This window comes from Geotrypetes seraphini, chromosome 3, assembly GCF_902459505.1.
Source record: "Geotrypetes seraphini chromosome 3, aGeoSer1.1, whole genome shotgun sequence".
NCBI classification, from domain to species: Eukaryota; Metazoa; Chordata; class Amphibia; order Gymnophiona; family Dermophiidae; genus Geotrypetes; species Geotrypetes seraphini.
The window spans coordinates 319,990,681-320,009,493 of NC_047086.1; the positions used below are offsets into that span (position 1 = coordinate 319,990,681).

The following is an 18,813-nucleotide window of genomic DNA, read 5'->3' on the forward strand; positions in this document are numbered from 1 at the left end:
ACCCCTGGTCTAAATACTCTAGTCTAGTCAATTCAGTAAAAACAAACATGCTTTTTCAATACATGCCCTTTCCCCATTGTTCAGCTTACCTTATCAAAGCCCTTTATTCCTCCATGTATGCTATTGGGGCCATTATTGATGGCCAATTGATATTCTTTTCCTTCTACAGTAAATTTCCCTTTAGCAATTCTATTAGCAACTCGTCCAATTACAGCTCCAAAATAGGGATGCTTGCTGAGATAATCTGCCAAGATCAATAGTTTAAAACTTTTTTTTTTCTTCCCAGAGAAAATGAATCTCAATTTGGTTGTAAAAAAAATCCCAGCAATGGGATGAAAGTGATTTTTAAAAGAGTGCAATGTCATTTACACTCATGTGATAAGCTGCAGCGTGTTCTGGATTCTTTGGTCTTAGAAATAAACATACATTCCATTATTTTCTAACAAAATACACATATGCTTCAAAAATTTAAATTATTGAGTTAAGCAATACAATCCTATAAGGCTACAGCCTGAAAGCTAATTATCATACACAATCGGGAATCTAGCTTCCTACTCACTTTTTTATATACTGTATATACTCGAATACAAGTTGATCCGAATATAAGTCGAGATCCCCATTTCCCCCCCCAAAAGGAGGAAAAATGGTTGACTCGAATACAAGACAGGGGATTAATATTCAAGTGCTATACCCTGCCAGGCTCTGAACCCAGCTCCCCTTCCCTCCCTGCCCTACCAGGCTATGCAGCCAGCCCTCTCTCCCTACCAGGCTCTGAACCCAGCCCTCATCACTCCCTGCCAGGTTCTGCATTGTCCTAACCTTCCTGCCCTGCACCCTGTCCCCCCTCTGGTGGTCTAGTGGTAGGCCGGGACAGGAGGGAACCTTCCTGTCTCCCATCCCGTCTGATTCTAACAATTTTTTTACCCCCCTCACTCTGTGTACATTTTTTTCACTTTTTCTCTAATCTCTGGTGGTCCAGCGGTGTATGGGCAGGAGCGAGTTTTCCACGCTCCTGCTCCGCGCTGAGCCCCTCCCTCCCTGGATGGCTGCCTCAAATCACGCAGCCAGCGGCGCACCCAGTATGCAGGCACGAGCTTTTCAAGCTCCCCCCAGCCCCATTCCCTGAATGGCTGCCGCCAGTTCTCGTGGGACTCACGAAGCCCTGTCCTGTATATATATCACCTGAGCCACAGTCATAATGCATCCAAGGGAGGATTATGCAATCCAACCAACATGTATAAAACCAGAGACTGTTTACTGTTCTCAGGTCTCTTCAGCATGTTGTGTTTTTCTTTTTTGTCTACAAGTACATATACCAAGTCTCCAACCTATTGACAACAACCCCAGACTACAAGATGTTCAGAAAGGAAATAAAAACCATACTCTTCAAGAAATCCCTTAATAAAGCTTAATACCATGATAAAGCTTAACCCCCCTCTTACCATCCCCTCCCTAACCCCAGATCCTACTTTTCTCTCTCTTGGAAACCTTCTCTGATCTAACGTTGTAACCCTTCTTCCATAACTCTTTTTGTAATCCGCTTTGAACCGAAAGGTAATGGCGGAATAGAAATCTGTAATGTAATGTAATTATTTGGTCAGTACACCGAAGAGGCTGAATTATTTTCTTTTGATTTTAAATTTGATTGCTAAAACACTGACAGCAGCTGAGAATTAACGATTAAAATAATCCGTAATCTGGCAAGCATGTGTTTTCAAGGAATATCTGATCAGCTGTGCCCAGCAGTTTTGAATATACAATTATTTTGCAATAACAGTGCCCTCTGTAATAGTTTGTTATTAGAGTAACATGCCACGGCTTATATTCAGATTACTGTAAAAAGAAAAAGTACAAGAGCACTTTATAATTTCCACAGGATATAGCACTTCATTTCAAATACAATCCCTTTAGGTTTATTGATACTGGAAAAACATGCTATACAACTTGATAGTGTTAGAGCAGCAACATATGGAAAAAAAAAGATCCATATTGGCATGGGGAAATTTCATTCATTCAATCACCTCCGCCAAGAGCAAGGTGTGATATTTGGGCACAATGAAGGAAAGCTGAACAGAACACAGAGAAGAGGCAACCTTATTTTCTAGTTGATATGGGGACTTACTAAGGATGGGGTAGCACTGAGTAGTTATGAAAACCCAGACTTCTTTTAAGAGTTTTATTAGGGTAAGGGAGAGGGAGAACTGGGGATGTAACTGTTTGAAAATTACTTGATAATGAATGCACTGGAAGAAACTTTGAAATAATGTGGTATTCTGAAAGTAGTCCGTTTGTACCTTAACTCAGTGTATCGCAAACTGTGTGCCTGCTGAGATTTCAGGTGTGCCACGACACACTGGGGAGGAGGAAAGGCGCCGGTGCAAGCTGACTGCCTACAAGACGTGGCTCCTGCGGTGAGAGGCACGTCATGTAGGCAATCGGCCAGCACCGGCGCCTCTCCTCTGCTGGCACCTCCCACTGGCGGCTCAGGGCCCGTTTGATGGGCCTTTACGCACGCGCGGACTTCAGCATGATGTCATCAAGGTGACGTTTGCGCACTTCCGGATGCCTGAAGCTGTAGCCACTACGTTTAGTGTGCCGCAGCTCGACAAAGTTTGCGGGTCACTGCCTTAACTGAATACAAGGTCTTGGTTTTCCAATACAACCTGAAACATAAAATACGAGTGCAACACTTATTACCACAGAAGAGTTTGCACCTAGGAATGGAGGTCTACCACACAACCATTTGCCAGGCCTAGCTTCAACATTACATGACATATAATAAAAATTTAGTGAGGGGAGGGTTGACAAGCCTCTTCGGAGGGGGATCAGATGGAAAGGGGAGCCCACAATACTTCAGATCAGCACCTAGAAGTTATGTGGGTGCTGGCCAATATTTGGTGCCATAGCTGGGCGGGCATAGTGTTACTTTTTGTGCAGTCGTGCGTGCCCACTTGGCTATATGAGTGCCAGTTCTGAGCATTGCCAGCACCCACATAACTGCCGGCTCTTCTCCTTTAATGCCCCTCTCCTGCCGGGTTTCCAGATGGCCAGTTAGTGTCAATATTCAGCAGCACTACCCAATTAAGCTGGCCTGCTGAACATGATTTAAGCATGCAGGAGTCTCTCCTGCCCACTTGAATCACTGAATAATCAGGCTCATTTTACAGTACTTAGCACAGTATCTAGGTGTCGCTGCTTGCACCCCATAGCAGGGCCTACATAAGTATCATATCTGTATTATAAGAACAATGTAGCATTTCTATCTTGGTACATTTATCATTCAGTATTTCTGTTGTACACCTGCAGTAGATAAAATCTCTTCATAAAGAGGTAGTTAATAAATCCCAATTAGCAGAATCTCAAATTTGCAGCATGGATGTGGTCAGGGGCGGCTCTATAATGAGGCCAACTGAGGCGGTGGCCACAGGTGGCACTTTTGAGGGAGAAGTATCTTGCTGCCAGTCAGCCTACCTGCTGGTCGGCTCTCTCTGCCGCTCCACTTCCCGGCACCCAATCTTTTCACTCTCTTCCCTTCTCCCCCTCCCCCGTGTCTACCTTTAGATTTGTCAGTGGTGGCAGTGATTCCCAGATGGGCCATACCAACCCCAGCGCTTCTCTCCGCTGCGGCCCACCCTCTCTGACAACTTCCTGTTTCTGCTGGGGCGGTCCGCAGTGGGAGGAGCAACAGACAGAGAAAACAAGCTGGCTGGCTGGCTGGCGGGCAAGATGCCGCTCCCTCAACAGTGCCCGATATTGGACTTGGGGGCAATGGCGTACCAAGAGGCGGGGGAGGGGAGGGAATGGTCTGCCCCATGTGCAGCCCATAAGGAGGTTCTCTGAGGGCCAGCATTGTGATCTTCTTCCAGCAGTGACAGTATTCACAATTCGCTGCTCTTTCATTGTTGGGCCTTCTGCTCTGCCAGGTCCCGCCTGGCAGAGAGGAAGGCCTGCAACCAGCAAAAGCCACGAGTTGTGAAGGCTGTGCTATGGACAAGTGACAAAGAGAGAGAGAGGGTAGGGACAGAGATGCTGCACCCTGTTAGGGGAAGGAAAGAAAGAAAGAAAAAGAAAAAGAAGGAAAGAAAGAAGATAACAGACCATGAAGGGAGAGGGAGAGATGCCAAGCAAGTGGGGAGACAGAGATGCCAGACCAAGGAAAGGAAGGAGAGAAGATATCAGATCAGATCATGGAGGGGGAGGGAGAGATGAAAGGGAAGGAGAGGACAGAGATGACAGGGCATGAGGGAAGGGAAGGAAAGGAGATAGAGATGCCAGACCAGGGGGTGGAATGGGAATAAAGGAAGGAAGGGAGAAGAGAGTGATGCTAGAGCATAGGGGAGGAGGTGGAGACAGAGAGAAAAATGGAGAGAAGGGGCACAGGATAGACAATTTATGGAAGGGACATAGAAAAAGGGAAGATGCCATATGGAAGAGAGAGAGAAGGCAGACAGTGGAAGGAAGGGGCAGAGAGAGAGAGAGAGAAGGCGGACAGTGGAAGGAAGGGGCAGAGAGAGAGAGAGAGAAGGCGGACAGTGGAAGGAAGGGGCAGAGAGAGAGAGAAGGCGGACAGTAGAAGGAAGGGGCAGAGAGAGAGAGAGAAGGCGGACAGTAGAAGGAAGGGGCAGAGAGAGAGAGAAGGCGGACAGTAGAAGGAAGGGGCAGAGAGAGAGAGAAGACGGACAGTAGAAGGAAGGGGCAGAGAGAGAGAGAAGACGGACAGTAGAAGGAAGGGGCAGAGAGAGAAGGCAGACAGTAGAAGGAAGGGGCAGAGAGAGAGAAGGCAGACAGTAGAAGGAAGGGGCAGAGAGAGGACAGATGCTGTATGAAAATAAGAGAGCAAAGAGAAGATGGTTAAAGCAGAATCAACAAAAAGTGGAAAAATATTTTGTTACTTTAGAATAAAGTAGTATTGTGGCTGTATTGATAAAAGTTTATAAACAGGAAATGGACATAAGGCAAATCCTTTTATTGAACTAAATCCCCTTCCTCAGGTCAGGACAGAATACCTTAACAGCAGTATACTATACTGACCCGAAGGAGGAGGATTTAGCCTCTGAAAGCTCATTGAAAAATGGATTAGTCTAATAAAATAGTATTTTCTTATTTCCTATTATTTGTTTTATTTATGTTTGTTAATTTGTAAAGTGATGATTGCTATTTCTCAGTTTCCCAAATTTATATCTGCTATCTTTATATTTGGCAAAATATTAGGGTAGAATAAAGTGTTTTATTTGGAATTTATTAATTGAAATATGTTAGCTTTGGAAAATATTAATTGCAGATGTCTTTGTACTGTATTCATTACAAAATATGGAGCCCCTTTTCAGGTTTTGTATTTCACAATGTGCCTGGTAATGGACATTTGTGTTGCTATTGCTCAGATAAACACCAAAAAGTCCAACAGTACAGAGAACCCACAAGTATAAAACAGTACAAAAGGAAGTGGGAACGGACAATGAGCACTCCATTGAAGAACACTGATGTAAAATCAACTTGTTTATTTCATAAAAGGACACAAGCTATTGCTCAGATAACATAAAAAAAAAAAATCAGGATTCTTCTTTTGGATGGCGACTTCCAAAGAGAAATGTTCTAGCTCTGATCTTTATGTTGTGGGGAGGATATCAGCTCTCATATAACTAATTTTATTATGGTGTATTAAACTGAGCTTTTCTTTTGCATTCTCTCTCATTTTGCTCCTTGTTGTTTGAGCATCATCTTTCTCCTTTGTGTTTTTGCTGAAAAGCAGGTTAAAAGTATGTGCGGCAAGAAACATGCTGCTAGATACATTAAAGTCAGCGATTGTCGCTAAACCAGTTTTCACAGCTTACACACGCAAAATATCTGTCCCATATTTTAAAAAGTCCCCCAACACCGATGATGTACAATGACCCCCAACTAACACGGCACCGGAAATCCCCCCCCCCCAAAAAAAAAAAGAAAATTTGCAGGAAGGGCCAACCGAAGCTCCCCCCCAAAAAAACATCCCCTACCCTTATCTTCCTCCCCCCCCCAAAAAAAAGAAAATTTGCAGGAAGGGCCAACCGAGGCTCCCCCCCAAAAAAACATCCCCTACCCTTATCTTCCTCCCCCCCCAAAAAAAAAGGCAAGAGAGATGCACACTCCCTCTTGGCACCAGATGCTCCCTCCCCAAACCCTACCCCCATACCTTTTGTAGATGTTGGGAGCTGGAAGGAAGAATGGTCCTCTTCAGTTCCGAGGCTCGCCAGTCAAAAATAACAGGCCTTCCCCTCCCCGGTTCACCACGTGATGCACGGGGAAGAACCTAAGGCCTTGATTGGCTTAGACACCGTAATTTTCAACTGGCGGGGTGGGCATTTTTTCTTTTAATGGGGCAGATATTATGCGTGTGTCACACACGCACAGCATCTATCCATTTTTTTTAAAAAAAGGTTTCCTGCTCCGAACAGCTGACTGGCAGGAGGCTGCTTTTGGGGCTTCCCCTGCCTCTCAGTTGTTTAGGCTTTCCCTTCGCTCTCACACCACCAATCAATCAGATGAGAGAGATGGGGATTACAACAAACCTCCATGCAAATCATTTGCATGCAATCTTTTTGGTACATCGATCGCTCTTCCACAATCAGCCAGAGAATCGGCCAACAGCAATCCAGTCAGTATTAACAATTATGTTTAATGCATCCAGGCCTTGATTCTTTGAGAGTTTGTCTGGCAGGATCTATTGCTTTGCTTTAAACATGGGTGACCTGGGCCTAAAAGGAGTGGTGTGCAAGGATCTGGTGTCATTTACTGTGTTACTGAAGCTACTACCCTCTAAGAAGCTTCTGCTATTGGCAGCTGGATAGTCTCGCCTAACAGTTGGAGCAGCCCTTGCCCCACCTCTATTCTGGATGCTCGGTGATCGGGTTGGGGGGAAGGGGGCAAGCCAGCTCACCTCAGGCAGCAGATTGCCTTGAGTTGACCTTGGATGTGCTCCAGATTGCCATGGCATCCAGATTTTCATGACCTCCTTCAGTTACCATAGCGGTGCTCAAACCTCTGCATTAGTCCAACAATCAAAAGTCTTGCAAGACCAGTACAAGAATTCAGACACTGCAAGGCTCAAACTCACAGAACCACAGGCGCAGGGAAAATCTGTTCCCAGGGAAGCTACAGTGGCCAGAACTAGCAAGGTGAGGAGGGAGAAGGGGGATTAACAAATTGGAGGACTCCTCTGGGAATACACTTGCTTATGTTGATTGGAACTAGCAAACTGGTGGGGGTAGATGAAAATTACATTTCTGAGATGAGGGTTGAGTGAAAGAGACTAGTAGGCAATCATATCACAGTGATAGCTGAATCAAAGAGGCAAAATTACCTCAAATGCTAGTGGCATAGCCATGGATGGGCCCGTCGCACCCAATTTGTGCTCAGGCCCACCCAGTGGCAGCACATCTATGAGGTAGCTGGTGGGGATCCCCCAAGCCCTACCAGCTAGAAACTCCCCCAAACCTCTCCTTCGCATATCTTTAAAGGGCTGATCTTTGCTGGAAGTGAACAGCATAAATGATGCATGCTGCTCGCATCGGCCCCAAAGCCTTCCTTCTAACACAACTTCCTGTTTCCGTAGAAGTGGAATGCATTAGAAGGAACACTGTGAGGCCGGCGTGAATCAGTCACACTGCTTGCTGCCGGTGAGGGGGAGGAACCAGATCAGATTAACTGGGTGGGAGAGGATGGGATCTTCTGCTCACCCAACTGGTGTCCAGGTCCACCCAGGTGCTGCAGAACTCCCCTAACTTCAATTTCAATGGGGTCAATGGAGAGTTTAAGAGAGCTATTGGCTACTGCTTCCTACATTTTTTGGGCCAGTTTCTTGATTTAAAAAAAAAAAAAAAAAAGGGGGCAGGGGGAGGTATCAAGGTCTGAAACATGATCACATTTCTCAGAACCAGGGGTAAGGAATTAAGTGCACTTTTAAGAGAATGGTAGGCAGTAGAATGGAGCCTACCTGTAATCTCTTAGCAAATTTTTTGTAACTCTTACGAGGCTGAGCCACAACTTGCCTGCACATTAAATTTGCTTCCTGTACCACTTCTTGCATCAATTGCAAGATTAACATTAGATCGAAGAGATTATGGAATGTTTTCAGTTTCTGTGAAAGTTCTGTAAGTCATTTCCTGCTTTTGAATGCAAACTTCACCTTGAACAACTTTTTTAACAGATGAGTTAATACTTGCAGAACTCAAAAAATGGCCAATTTTTAATTCTAGCAAAATGAAATCATGCTCTTATTAATTTCACAGTGTGTGTTAGTGTTACATAGAATGTAGAGAGGGAAATTCACACATCCAAGTCAGATGTGGGGAAATTCCCATACTGTTTTACAAGAGAGTCTCTGCCCAGCACAGAATGTCTTGTAAAATAGGTGCAGGACATCAAAGTCCTTCCACCTACAGAATGAGCAATTATTTTAGAAAGCTGCAAATGGGGAAAAATGTAGCAGTCTCCCTCCCACAGACACTGATGTGGGAGAAGCATTTTACTGCTCCCTCTAGCAAGGACTCTGATCCCAGACAGCACCTCCAGCCCATCCCCATGGCTCCCCCCCCCCCCGCCTTCCCTCTAATTGAGCTTCCCCCAGTAGCAAAGGCCCTCACATGTGGCAGCAACCCAATATGTGGAGTCACCCCCAACTCAGGGAGACTCATCTAATGTGAAGTGGCTGATTCATATTTCTCTATGGATGACAAATGAGACATGGTTTCATCTCTTCATTCACCTGATATAGACAATGGTTGATTCTTATGGATCATAAGAACGTAAGAATAGCCTTACTGGGTCAGACCAATGGTCTATCTAGCCCAGTAGCCTATCCTCACGGTGGCCAATCCAGGACAGAAGTAACTGACAAAAAACCAATAAAGTAGCAACATTCAATGACCCCAGTAGCCTATCCTCATGGTGGCCAATCCAGGTCACAAGTACCTGGCAAAAACCCAAATAGTAGCAACATTCCATGCTACCAATCCAGGGCAAGCAGTGGCTCCCTCCATGTCAGTCTCAATAACAGACTATGGACTTTTCCTCCAGGAAATTGTCCAAACCCTTCTTAAAACCAGCTAAGCTATCCGCTCTTACCCAGGGCCGGATTTTCCTATAGGCTAACTAGGCTTCAGCCTAGGGCCTCAAGATCAAGAGGGGCCTTCATTCAAATTGTTAGCAAAATTAAAATTACACTATTCTAAAAACAGTGAACACTAAAACACTGAACCGAAAATAAGGAGAAATTCTACGCATATGACTAATAAACAAACATAAAAATGTATTGGTTAAGATCAACGCGTTCGGCTCATTGGGTCTGTTCGTTTGTATATACTAGATTGCACCAAAGTATAGTTCATACGTTCACTGATTGCTATGGCAAGTATTGACGTGCCTTATGCTACTAAGCTCTGGTTTGTTCTTGCATAAATAAAGTGCAGATTGGTGTAAATTGGAACAGACAAACGAACAGACCTATTGATATCCCGACGTCCGGTTATATTTGTGTTACTTCGATAATATGAAACACGTGTTAATGTTATTAGAAAAGATTCTTATTTTAGGATTGCGTACACGATCATTTGATTCTCGCCTTTTGAGTTCAGTAGGTTCAATACTTTAGTGAAGTGTTTATAGACTATTGAAAATTTTTTTGTGACAATATCTTCATTTCGCGGAATTCTAAGTAAGTTCTTAACATATGTTTTAAGTTGCATATTTTAAAATGTATATTACGTGCTTTACTTTATATTTTCATGATTATATCATAAATAATATAATCCTAGAGCGCGCATGCGCTGTTGAAATATCGTGAGTCCTGGTGGCATGAGGTGTGCTTCTGTGTCACTCCTCACAGCGTCTGTGCCAGCGACTCATCAAAATTCAGCCAGGGGTGAAAATGAGAGGTGAAAGGGCCTCATAAGTGGAATAGCCTAGGGCCTCTTTTCATCTAAATCCGGCCCTGCTCTTACCACAACCTCTGGTTAGGCATTCCAGAGCTTAAGTATTCTCTGAGTGAAAAAATATTTCCTCCTATTGGTTTTAAAAGTATTTCCCTGCAACTTCATCGAATGTTCCCCAGTCTTTGTAATTTTTGACGGAGTGAAAAAATCGATCCACTTGTACCCATTCTACATCACTCAGGATTTTGTAGACTTCAATCACATCTCCCTTCTCTTCCAAGCTGAAGAGCCCTAACTTTTTTAGTCTTTCCTCATACGAGGGTAGTTCCATCCCCTTTATTCCATCCCCTTTATCATCTTGGTCACTCTTCTTTGAACCTTTTCTAGTGCTGCTATATCTGTGGAAAGCTCTGAAAAACCTTGGGAATTTGATTTTTTCAGATTTGACAGGAACATTAAAGCAGAGAAATATCACTGCCTGAGAGATGACCCCGTTCCTGCTCCTGACGAAGATAGCGAAACAGAGCTCTGTTGAGCAGTAACTGTATTCCTTTTGGGACTCAGATAAGTTTTTTATTGCCTTATCTTTATTTCTACGATTGCAAGGTGAAGCTGAGGAGAACTCATACTTAATGAAATGTCATCTCTCCGGGGCATTGGATGATGTTTGTAGTCCATATCCAATGCAAAAAAAAATGGAGGTTTCATGAGGGCTGAGAGAACCACGTTCAGGTCCCAGACGACTGGAGGAGGCTTCAGTGGTGGTTTGACATTGAAGAAGCCTCTCATGAACCGGGAAACCAGGGGATGAGCTGTGAGAGGTTTTCCGAGGATAGGCTCATGAAACGCAGTGATGGCACTGAGGTGGACTCTGATTGAGGTAGATATGAGGCCAGCGTCGGAGAGAGAAAGCAAATAGTCCAGTATAGTTTCTACCGCCAATGAAGCGGAATCGTGATGATGAAGTAGACAGCAAGAGGAGAACCGGGTCCATTTCTGATGGTAACATTGGAGGGTTTCCTGGAGGCATCCAAAATACGACGGACAGGCTGAGACAGGTTCTCTGGAGAGGTCAGCCCGAGAGAAACCAAGCTGTCAGGTGGAGCGAGGACAGATTGGGATGCAGTAGAGACTGATGCTGCTGTGTAAGTAGAGTAGGAAACACAGGAAGAAGAATGGGCTCCCTGGAGCTGAGCTGGAGCAAGAGGGAGAACCAGTGTTGGCGAGGCCACCGAGGAGCGATGAGAATCATGGTGGCTCTGTCCCTGCGGAGTTTGAACAATGTCCGCAACATCAAAGGTAGTGGAGGAAAGGCATAGAGGAACCGATCCGTCCAGTCGAGCAGGAATGCATCCGGGGCCAGACGGTGAGGAGAGAAGAGTCTGGAACAGAACTGGGGCAGCTGATGGTTGTGAGGAGCTGCAAAGAGGTCCACTTGCGGAGTGCCCCAGCGCGCAAAGATGGAGTGGAGTGTGGGAGGATCCAGAGTCCACTCGTGAGGTTAAAGGATGCGGCTGAGATTGTCGGCCAGGGAGTTCTGTTCGCCCTGGATATATACAGCCTTGAGGAAGAGACTGTGGGCCGTGGCCCAGGACCAGATGCGGATGGCCTCCTGACAGAGGAGGGGAGATCCGGTGCCGCCTTGCTTGTTTATGTAGTACATGGCGACCTGGTTGTCTGTGCACAGAAGAAGGACCTGAGGGTAGAGAAGTTGCTGGAAGGCTTTGAGAGCATAGAACATGGCTCTAAGTTCCAGGAAATTGATGTGATGTAGACGCTCCTGAGGGGTCCAGAGTCCCTGGGTGCGAAGATCTCCCAGGTGAGCTCCCCACGCATAGGGGGAGGCATCCGTGGTGATGGTCATGGAGTGAGGGGTCAGATGAAAGAGTAGACCCCTGGAAAGATTTGAGGAGTTCAACCACCATTGAAGAGATTGCTGAAGAGACGATGTCACAGAGATGGGATGAGAAAGAGGATCCGAGGTCTGTGACCATTGGTTGGCTAGAGTCCACTGAGGTGTCCTGAGGTGGAGTCGTGCCAGAGGAAGTACATGGACCATCGAGGCCATATGGCCTAGGAGGACCATCATCTGCCAAGCTGGGATGGAGTGATGAAGGAGCACCTGACGACAGAGATGGAGCAGGGTCCGTTGTCGGTCGGCGGGAAGAAACGCCTTCATCAGAGTGGTGTCTAGAACTGCTCCAATGAATTGAAGTCGCTGTGTGGGAAGCAGATGCGACTTGGGGTAGTTGATCTCGAACCCCAGGAGATGGAGGAAAGAGATGGTGTGTTGTGTGGCTTGCAGCACAAGCGGAGACGTAGGAGCTTTCACCAACCAATCGTCCAAGTACGGGAACACCTGGAGGTTGTGAGACCTGAGGAAGGCCGCCACCACAATAAGGCACTTGGTGAACACCCTGGGTGATGATGCGAGGCCAAAGGGTAGTACTTTGTACTGATAGTGGCGGTGCTGTACCTGAAATCGGAGGTAGCGACGTGAAGTCAGATGGATTGGAATGTGAGTGTAGGCCTCTTTGAGGTCTAGGGAACATAGCCAGTCGTGTTGAGAGAGATGCGGGTAAAGCGTGGCAAGGGAGAGCATTCTGAACTTTTCCTTGACCAGACACTTGTTGAGGTTCCGGAGATCGAGGATGGGACGGAGGTCTCCTGTCTTCTTGGGAACCAGGAAGTAGCGGGAGTAGAATCCCCGACCCCTTTGGTCTGGGGGTACCTCTTCGATGGCATTGAGAAGAAGGAGGGATTGGACCTCCCTCAGGAGGAGGGGGTTGAGAGGAGTGAGAAACAGACTCTATGGGAGGATTGTCCGGTGGAAGAGTCTGGAAATTGAGAGAGTAGCCGTGGCGAATGATGTTGAGGACCCACAGGTCTGATGTGATGGCCTCCCAACGGTTGAGGAAGAGTTGAAGACGTCCTCCTATCGGCTGAGGAAGAGGCAAGGATGGTGGGAGACTGGCTATGCCCTGGAGAAAAGAGTCAAAAGGGCTGAGATGGTTTTGACTGCGGGAGAGGCTTGGTCGGTGGGTGAGACTGTGAACGTGCCTGAGTCTGGTGCTGCTGACGAGGCCGGCAAGACTGTTGTTGTTGAGGCGGGTTGAGAGGTCTGGCCGAGAACCTGCGTTGATAGGAAGACTGCTGTTTGTAGGGGCGAGCAGGAGGAGTTTTCTTCTTAGGTTTGATCAGGGTATCCCACCTGGTCTCGTGTGCCGAGAGTTTCTGGGTAGTTGAGTCCAGGGACTCCCCAAAGAGTTCATCACCAAGACAAGGTGCGTTGGCTAGGCGGTCTTGGTGATTAATATTGAGGTCAGAAATTCTCAGCCAGGCCAAGCGCCTCATGGCATCAGCCATGGCAGATGCTCGAGAGGTCAGCTCAAAAGAGTCATAAATGGAGCGCACAATAAATTTCCTGAGTTGGAGCAAACTGGAAAGTTGTTGTTGAAAAACCGGGACCTTGCGTTCAGGGATGTACTTTTGGAAGGAGGAGAGTTGTTGCACCAAATGCTTCATATAGAAGGAGAAGTGGAAGGTGTAATTATTAGCTCTGTTGACAAGCCTGGAATTCTGATAAAGGCGCTTGCCAAATTTATCCATCGTTCTGCCCTCTCTGCCAGGAGGAGTAGAGGCATAAACACTGGAGCCCTGGGTTTTCTTTAAAGTGGACTCCACTAGAAGGGATTCATGGGGTAGTTGAGGTTTGTCGAACCCCGGGATAGGAATGACCCTATATAAACTATCCAGTTTTCGAGGTGTATCCGGTACCGTGAGAGGGTTTTCCCAATTTTTGTAAAAAGTTTCCCGTAAGATGTCGTGGACGGGTAACTTTAAAAATTCTTTGGGGGGTTGTTCGAAGTCCAGGGCGTCAAGGAAAGCCTGGGACTTCTTAGAGTCGGACTCCAAAGGGATAGACAGAGCTGCCGACATTTCTCGTAGAAATTTTGTGAATGAGGACTGTTCAGGTTTGGAACTGGTATCGACCATCGATGGTTCCTCGTCCGTTGATTAAGCCTCATCATCGGTACCGGGTGGGGATTCTTCCCATAAGTCCGGGTCCCTGACGTCGGTATGCACAGGACGGGACGGTGGTGCGGATGGCTAAGTATGGCGAGTATTAGAGAGGGATTTGCCAGAGCGCATCGAGAAGGTACCGGGGGAGGAAGATCGGTGCCGGTCCTGGTCTCGGGGGGACTGGTGTCGGTCTCGATGTCGGGGAGGGTCGGCATCAGAGCGTGGTTGCACCGGAGGATGAAGTGGTTCAGCCGCGAGTACCGGCATGGAGGTGTTCAACGGTACCGGTGGTGTGGTGCGAGGCTCGGGCCGGTCCGGCACCAAAAGGAGCGGGGCCAACAGTGTGGGCAACAAGTGCTGGAGTTGTTGTTGTAGTTGCTCCTGCAGTTGGGTTTGGAGTATGGCCGCAATGCGGTCGTCCAGAGGGGGCACCGGTACCAATTTTTTCTTTTTCGGTACCATAGGTGCTGCTCCATGCCCCGGCGATGAGGAGGCCGATGACGAGGCACTCACCGAAATCGGGGCGGAGCGTTTGCGGGGTCAGCGTGATGCCGGGAGGACCGGCGTCGCCGGTGTGGCAGGAGGGCACTCAAGGGAAGTGGAAGGCTTCTTAGACGGATTACCTGGTGCCAGCGACCCCGAGGAAGGATCAGGCGGTGTCGAAGTAGTCGGTGCCGACTTTTGCGATGCCGTTGACGGCGCGGCTGATTCCATGGCAGATCTGGTGCCGAAAAGAATATTTTGTTGGATCTGTCTATTTTTTAATGTACGTTTTTTAAGAGTAGCACAGTGGGTGCAGGTGTCAGCCCGATGCTCTGGACCCAGGCACTGTAGGCACCAATTGTGCGGGTCGGAGAGAGATATCGGGCGTGCACACCGCTGGCATTTCTTAAAGCACGGCCTCTGCAAAATCAAAACCGGAGGCCTGTATGGTGACAACAGGCCCCGCCGGGGCCGGTTCGAAAAATAAAGAGAAAACAAAGTTGTTGATTTTTTTTTTTTTTTTGAATTTAAAACGAAAAAGAAACCCGAAGGTAAAAGAAGAAAAAGGAAGACAAAAACGCGAGCGGGAAGGCAAAATCCGATATTTCAACGGCCGTTTAAAAAATACATGCGTCTTCTTCGCTCCGCGGAAACGAAGAAACTGGTGACCACGCTCTCCTCCGTCGAGCGGGAAGGCACCCGCGCATGCGCGGTGCGGCCAACTAGAACTTTCTAGTTAAAAGTGTCCGTACCGGGGCTCCGTCGGTGACGTCACCCATGCGTTAAGAATATGCTGCCTGCTTGTCCTGGGATAACTCAGATACTGTGTGTCATTCTGGTCAACATATCTCAAAAAAGATATAGCAGAATTAGAAAAGGTACAGAGAAGGGCGACAAAAATGATAAAACAGATGGGACAACTTCCCTATGAGGAAAGGCTAATGCAACTAGGGCTTTCAGCTTGTAGAAAAGATGGCTCAGGGTAGTATGATAGAGGTCTATAAAATACAGAGTGGAGTAGATGTGAATCACTTGGTTTACTCTTTCCAAAAATACTAAGACTAGGGGGCATGTGATGAAGCTACTAAGTAGTAGAGTTAAAACAAACTGGAGAAAATATTTCTTCACGCAACATGTTATTAAATTCTGGAATTTGTTGCCAGAGAATGTGATGAAATCAGTTAGCTTAGCTGGGTTTAAAAAAGGTTTGAATAATTTCCTAAAAGAAGTCCATAGGCCATTATTGAGATGGCTTGGGGAAATCCACTGCTTATTCCTAGAATAATCGGCATAAAATCTGTTTTACTATTTGGGGCCTAGCTAGGTACTTGGGACCTGGGTTGGCCACTGTTGGAAACATGATACTGGGCTTGATGGACCTTTGGTAAGTCCCAGTATGGAAATTTTGATGGTCTTATGTTCTTAAAGGGAATGGAGAGTTGAGGAAGGAGTGAAATGAATGGGACAGTTAATGGATGAAAGAAGATGGAAATCTGATGGGTAGCTGAAAAGTAAAGAGAAGGGTGAGAAAGATGAAGAGAGCTAAAAATGAATGATATGTCAGAGGCAGGTTTAGTGAAGGAATAGACAGGAGAGAGGAGAAAGACAAATGGACACCAGCTGCTTGAAAAAGAAAGTCGTCCCATCCCTTTTATCATTTTCATCTCCCTTCTCTGTATCTTTTCTAATTCCTTTATATCTTTTTTGAGATATGATGACCATAATTGCATAGTATTAGAGGTACAGCCATACCAGCGAGTGATACAAGGGCATTTTAACATTTTCATCTTTGTTTTCCATTCCTTTCCTGCTACTGTATATACTCGAATACAAGTCGATCTGAATATAAGTTGAGACACCCATTTTCCCCCCAAAAAGGAGGAAAACTGGTTGACTTGATATAAGTCGGGTGGCTTAATATTCAAGTGCCCTACCCTATCAGACTCTGCACCCAGCCCCCTTCCCTTCCCTCCCTCCCCTGTCAGGCTCTATAAACAGCCCCCTCCCTGCCAGACTCTGCACCCAGCCTCTTTCCTTCCATCCCTCCCTCCCTCCCCAGTCAGGCTCTACACCCAGCCCCCCTTCCTCCCTCCAGGAGCCAGTCCAGAAGCTTCTCAGCAGCGCCAAAGCATGCTCCTGCTCAGTGCTACTCAGTGGCTGAAGAAAGCCAAACTCGAGACAGCCACCGAACGACCGGGATACAGCAGGGCAAGAGCCCAAAAATCCTGGTTTATATTCAAGTATATACATTAATTCCTAACATTCTTTTCCTGGACAGCGACACCTAACGTGGAACCCTGTATAACTCAAAGCTATAGCTCGGATTCCTTTTTCTCCACATGCATCATTTTGCACTTGCTCACATTAAACATCATCTGCCTTTTTGATGCCCATTATCAAGGTTCTCTTGCAATTCTTCACAATGCTCCTGATACTCACTCCCTCCTGTCTTGTCTCTTCTCCCCCCTCCCCCCTGGTACTTCTGAGCAGAAGGGATGCCCAGTCCCTCCTTCCCGCAGGCCAGCCACTCCAAAATGGCAGGCCTTCCTCTTCCTGTTGCATCCTGGGATGCACGGTGAGGGGCCGAAGACCTTGATTGGTTCAGATGCCAGGGGAGGGGCCTTGGGCATCTGAGCCAATCAGGGCCTTAGGCTCCTCCCAGTGCATTCCAGGATATACTGGGCAAGGGTCCTAAGTTTTTGATTGGCTCAGATGCCCCCTGGGAGGGACCTTAAGCATCTGAGCTAATCAAGACCAGTCACCTTATTTGAGTCAGTATTAGTGGTTTGGCTTTGCAATCTTAGGCCATCGATTGGATGGCTCGTTTTAATAGTAATGAGATTGTTTGCATGCGAGTCGGAGAATGTATGAACACATGGAAAACCACACGGTGGGCCGTTTTGAACATCAGGTCGGCAAATTTGGTTGGTCGTTAAATCAGACAAACTGATTTAGTGACCATCATGATTGGAGCATTTAGTGCATCCAAGCCTATGTTGCTTTTCAGCAGTGCAGCCAGCACAGTGTAGCAGTCAATCTCGAGCTCAGATAAAGGCAGTGGAATATGATGGACTACACATTTGTACAAGGATAAGGAATGATTGTACAGTACATAACACTCCTTGTCCATGCACAAATATGTAGTGCACTGCCCTCATCTCAGCTGATGCAGGCAACTGTATGCTCAAAACACAGCTGTGTCAGAGTGTTATTGTTTTTGCTACAGGCTGCTGGATTGAATAAACTCTCGTTATGATACTCCAGTGGCCTTCAACTAAGGGCTCCTTTTACGAAGGATTAGCACGCTGTTCATTTTATTGCCGAAAAACTACCACCTGCTCAAAAGGAGGCGGTGGCAGCTAGCGCGCGCTCTTCCACGCGTTAAGGCCCTAATGTGCCTTCGTAAAAGGAGCCCTAAATCTAGGAAACAATGCCATTGTAAATGACAAAATACTTATAGTTTGTCATGCATTGCCCCTTAAAAACCAAAGCTTACAAAAGAGAGACATATGAATACATATAGGCAAATTAATTGGATCAATTTACCATTCGAAGACGGATTTAGTCCTGAGTTTTACCCAGTCATTATAAAGTTGTTTTTCTAAGTTAAAAAAATGGGAAAATCCAAGAAACCCAGGATTATTTCAGTGTATTCGGAGGAATAAAAACCTAAATTATAAAGAATCACAAACCAGTCAAATGTATGCAGCAAATAAATATTGAAGAACAGCATGTAATTCTCAGTATTAACCTATATTATTTAAAAATAATAATAGCCATATTTATCTAAACACGTAATCATCATTTTTAGTAGGACTGAGAAGCCTTCGCGAAACCCAACAACTTACTTTCTAAATTATCAAATCCCAGCACAATATCGGCGACTCTACCAGCCTTATCTGGAGTTTTCAGAGCGGTAATAATACAGCCTAGGGACAGGACTTCCACCGTCACCGAGGACGAATGCAATCGGAATCTCTCCACCGTTTCTCCAGACCCCGGCAAGGTGCCGAACGATTCTCTTTGCACCGAAGTCATGGTGTAAAAGACCTCACCTGAACACAAACTACCAGGTCCTTCCTCTTTCCTACACACGTCAGCTTTCAACTTGAGTAAAGTATGGTGTACTGATGACGTCAACTTCAGCACGCCTAGCGTTCTATCATCTCTATGCGCCAGTGTCGGGCGTGAGCATCATTGTGTTCTCTTTGTCTCGAGGAAGTCTTAGGCTAAGCAATAAGCTGTGATTTTACTTCTTTATATTTCCCAATCAGTTTTGTGTTTTAATTTCTCCATGCTAAGTGTTTGTTATTTTTTCTCGATGTAGGCAGTTTTGCTGCAGAGGAAGGCCGAATCATATAAATGAGGGTTTTAGGACGAGGGTGAATGGGAATAATGACAG

General features: G+C 46.3%; 1 protein-coding gene across 4 annotated transcripts in view; it reads right to left on the bottom strand.

The window, feature by feature from the left end:
- GALM (galactose mutarotase) overlaps nucleotides 1-18,562 on the bottom strand; it is a 97,726-nt gene extending 79,164 nt beyond the window's left edge. Inside the window, exons 1-2 of one of the 4 annotated variants that reach the window (XM_033938155.1) lie at nucleotides 18,260-18,562; nucleotides 90-244 (exon numbers count right to left, since the gene is read on the bottom strand). In XM_033938155.1, coding sequence (XP_033794046.1) covers nucleotides 90-244; nucleotides 18,260-18,449 — 345 coding nt within the window. In that variant the 5' untranslated portion in view covers nucleotides 18,450-18,562. The remainder of the gene's footprint in view (nucleotides 1-89; nucleotides 245-18,259) is intronic. The other 3 variants (XM_033938156.1, XM_033938158.1, XM_033938159.1) reach the window with 3 other exon arrangements.
- Nucleotides 18,563-18,813: the final 251 nt, after the last annotated feature.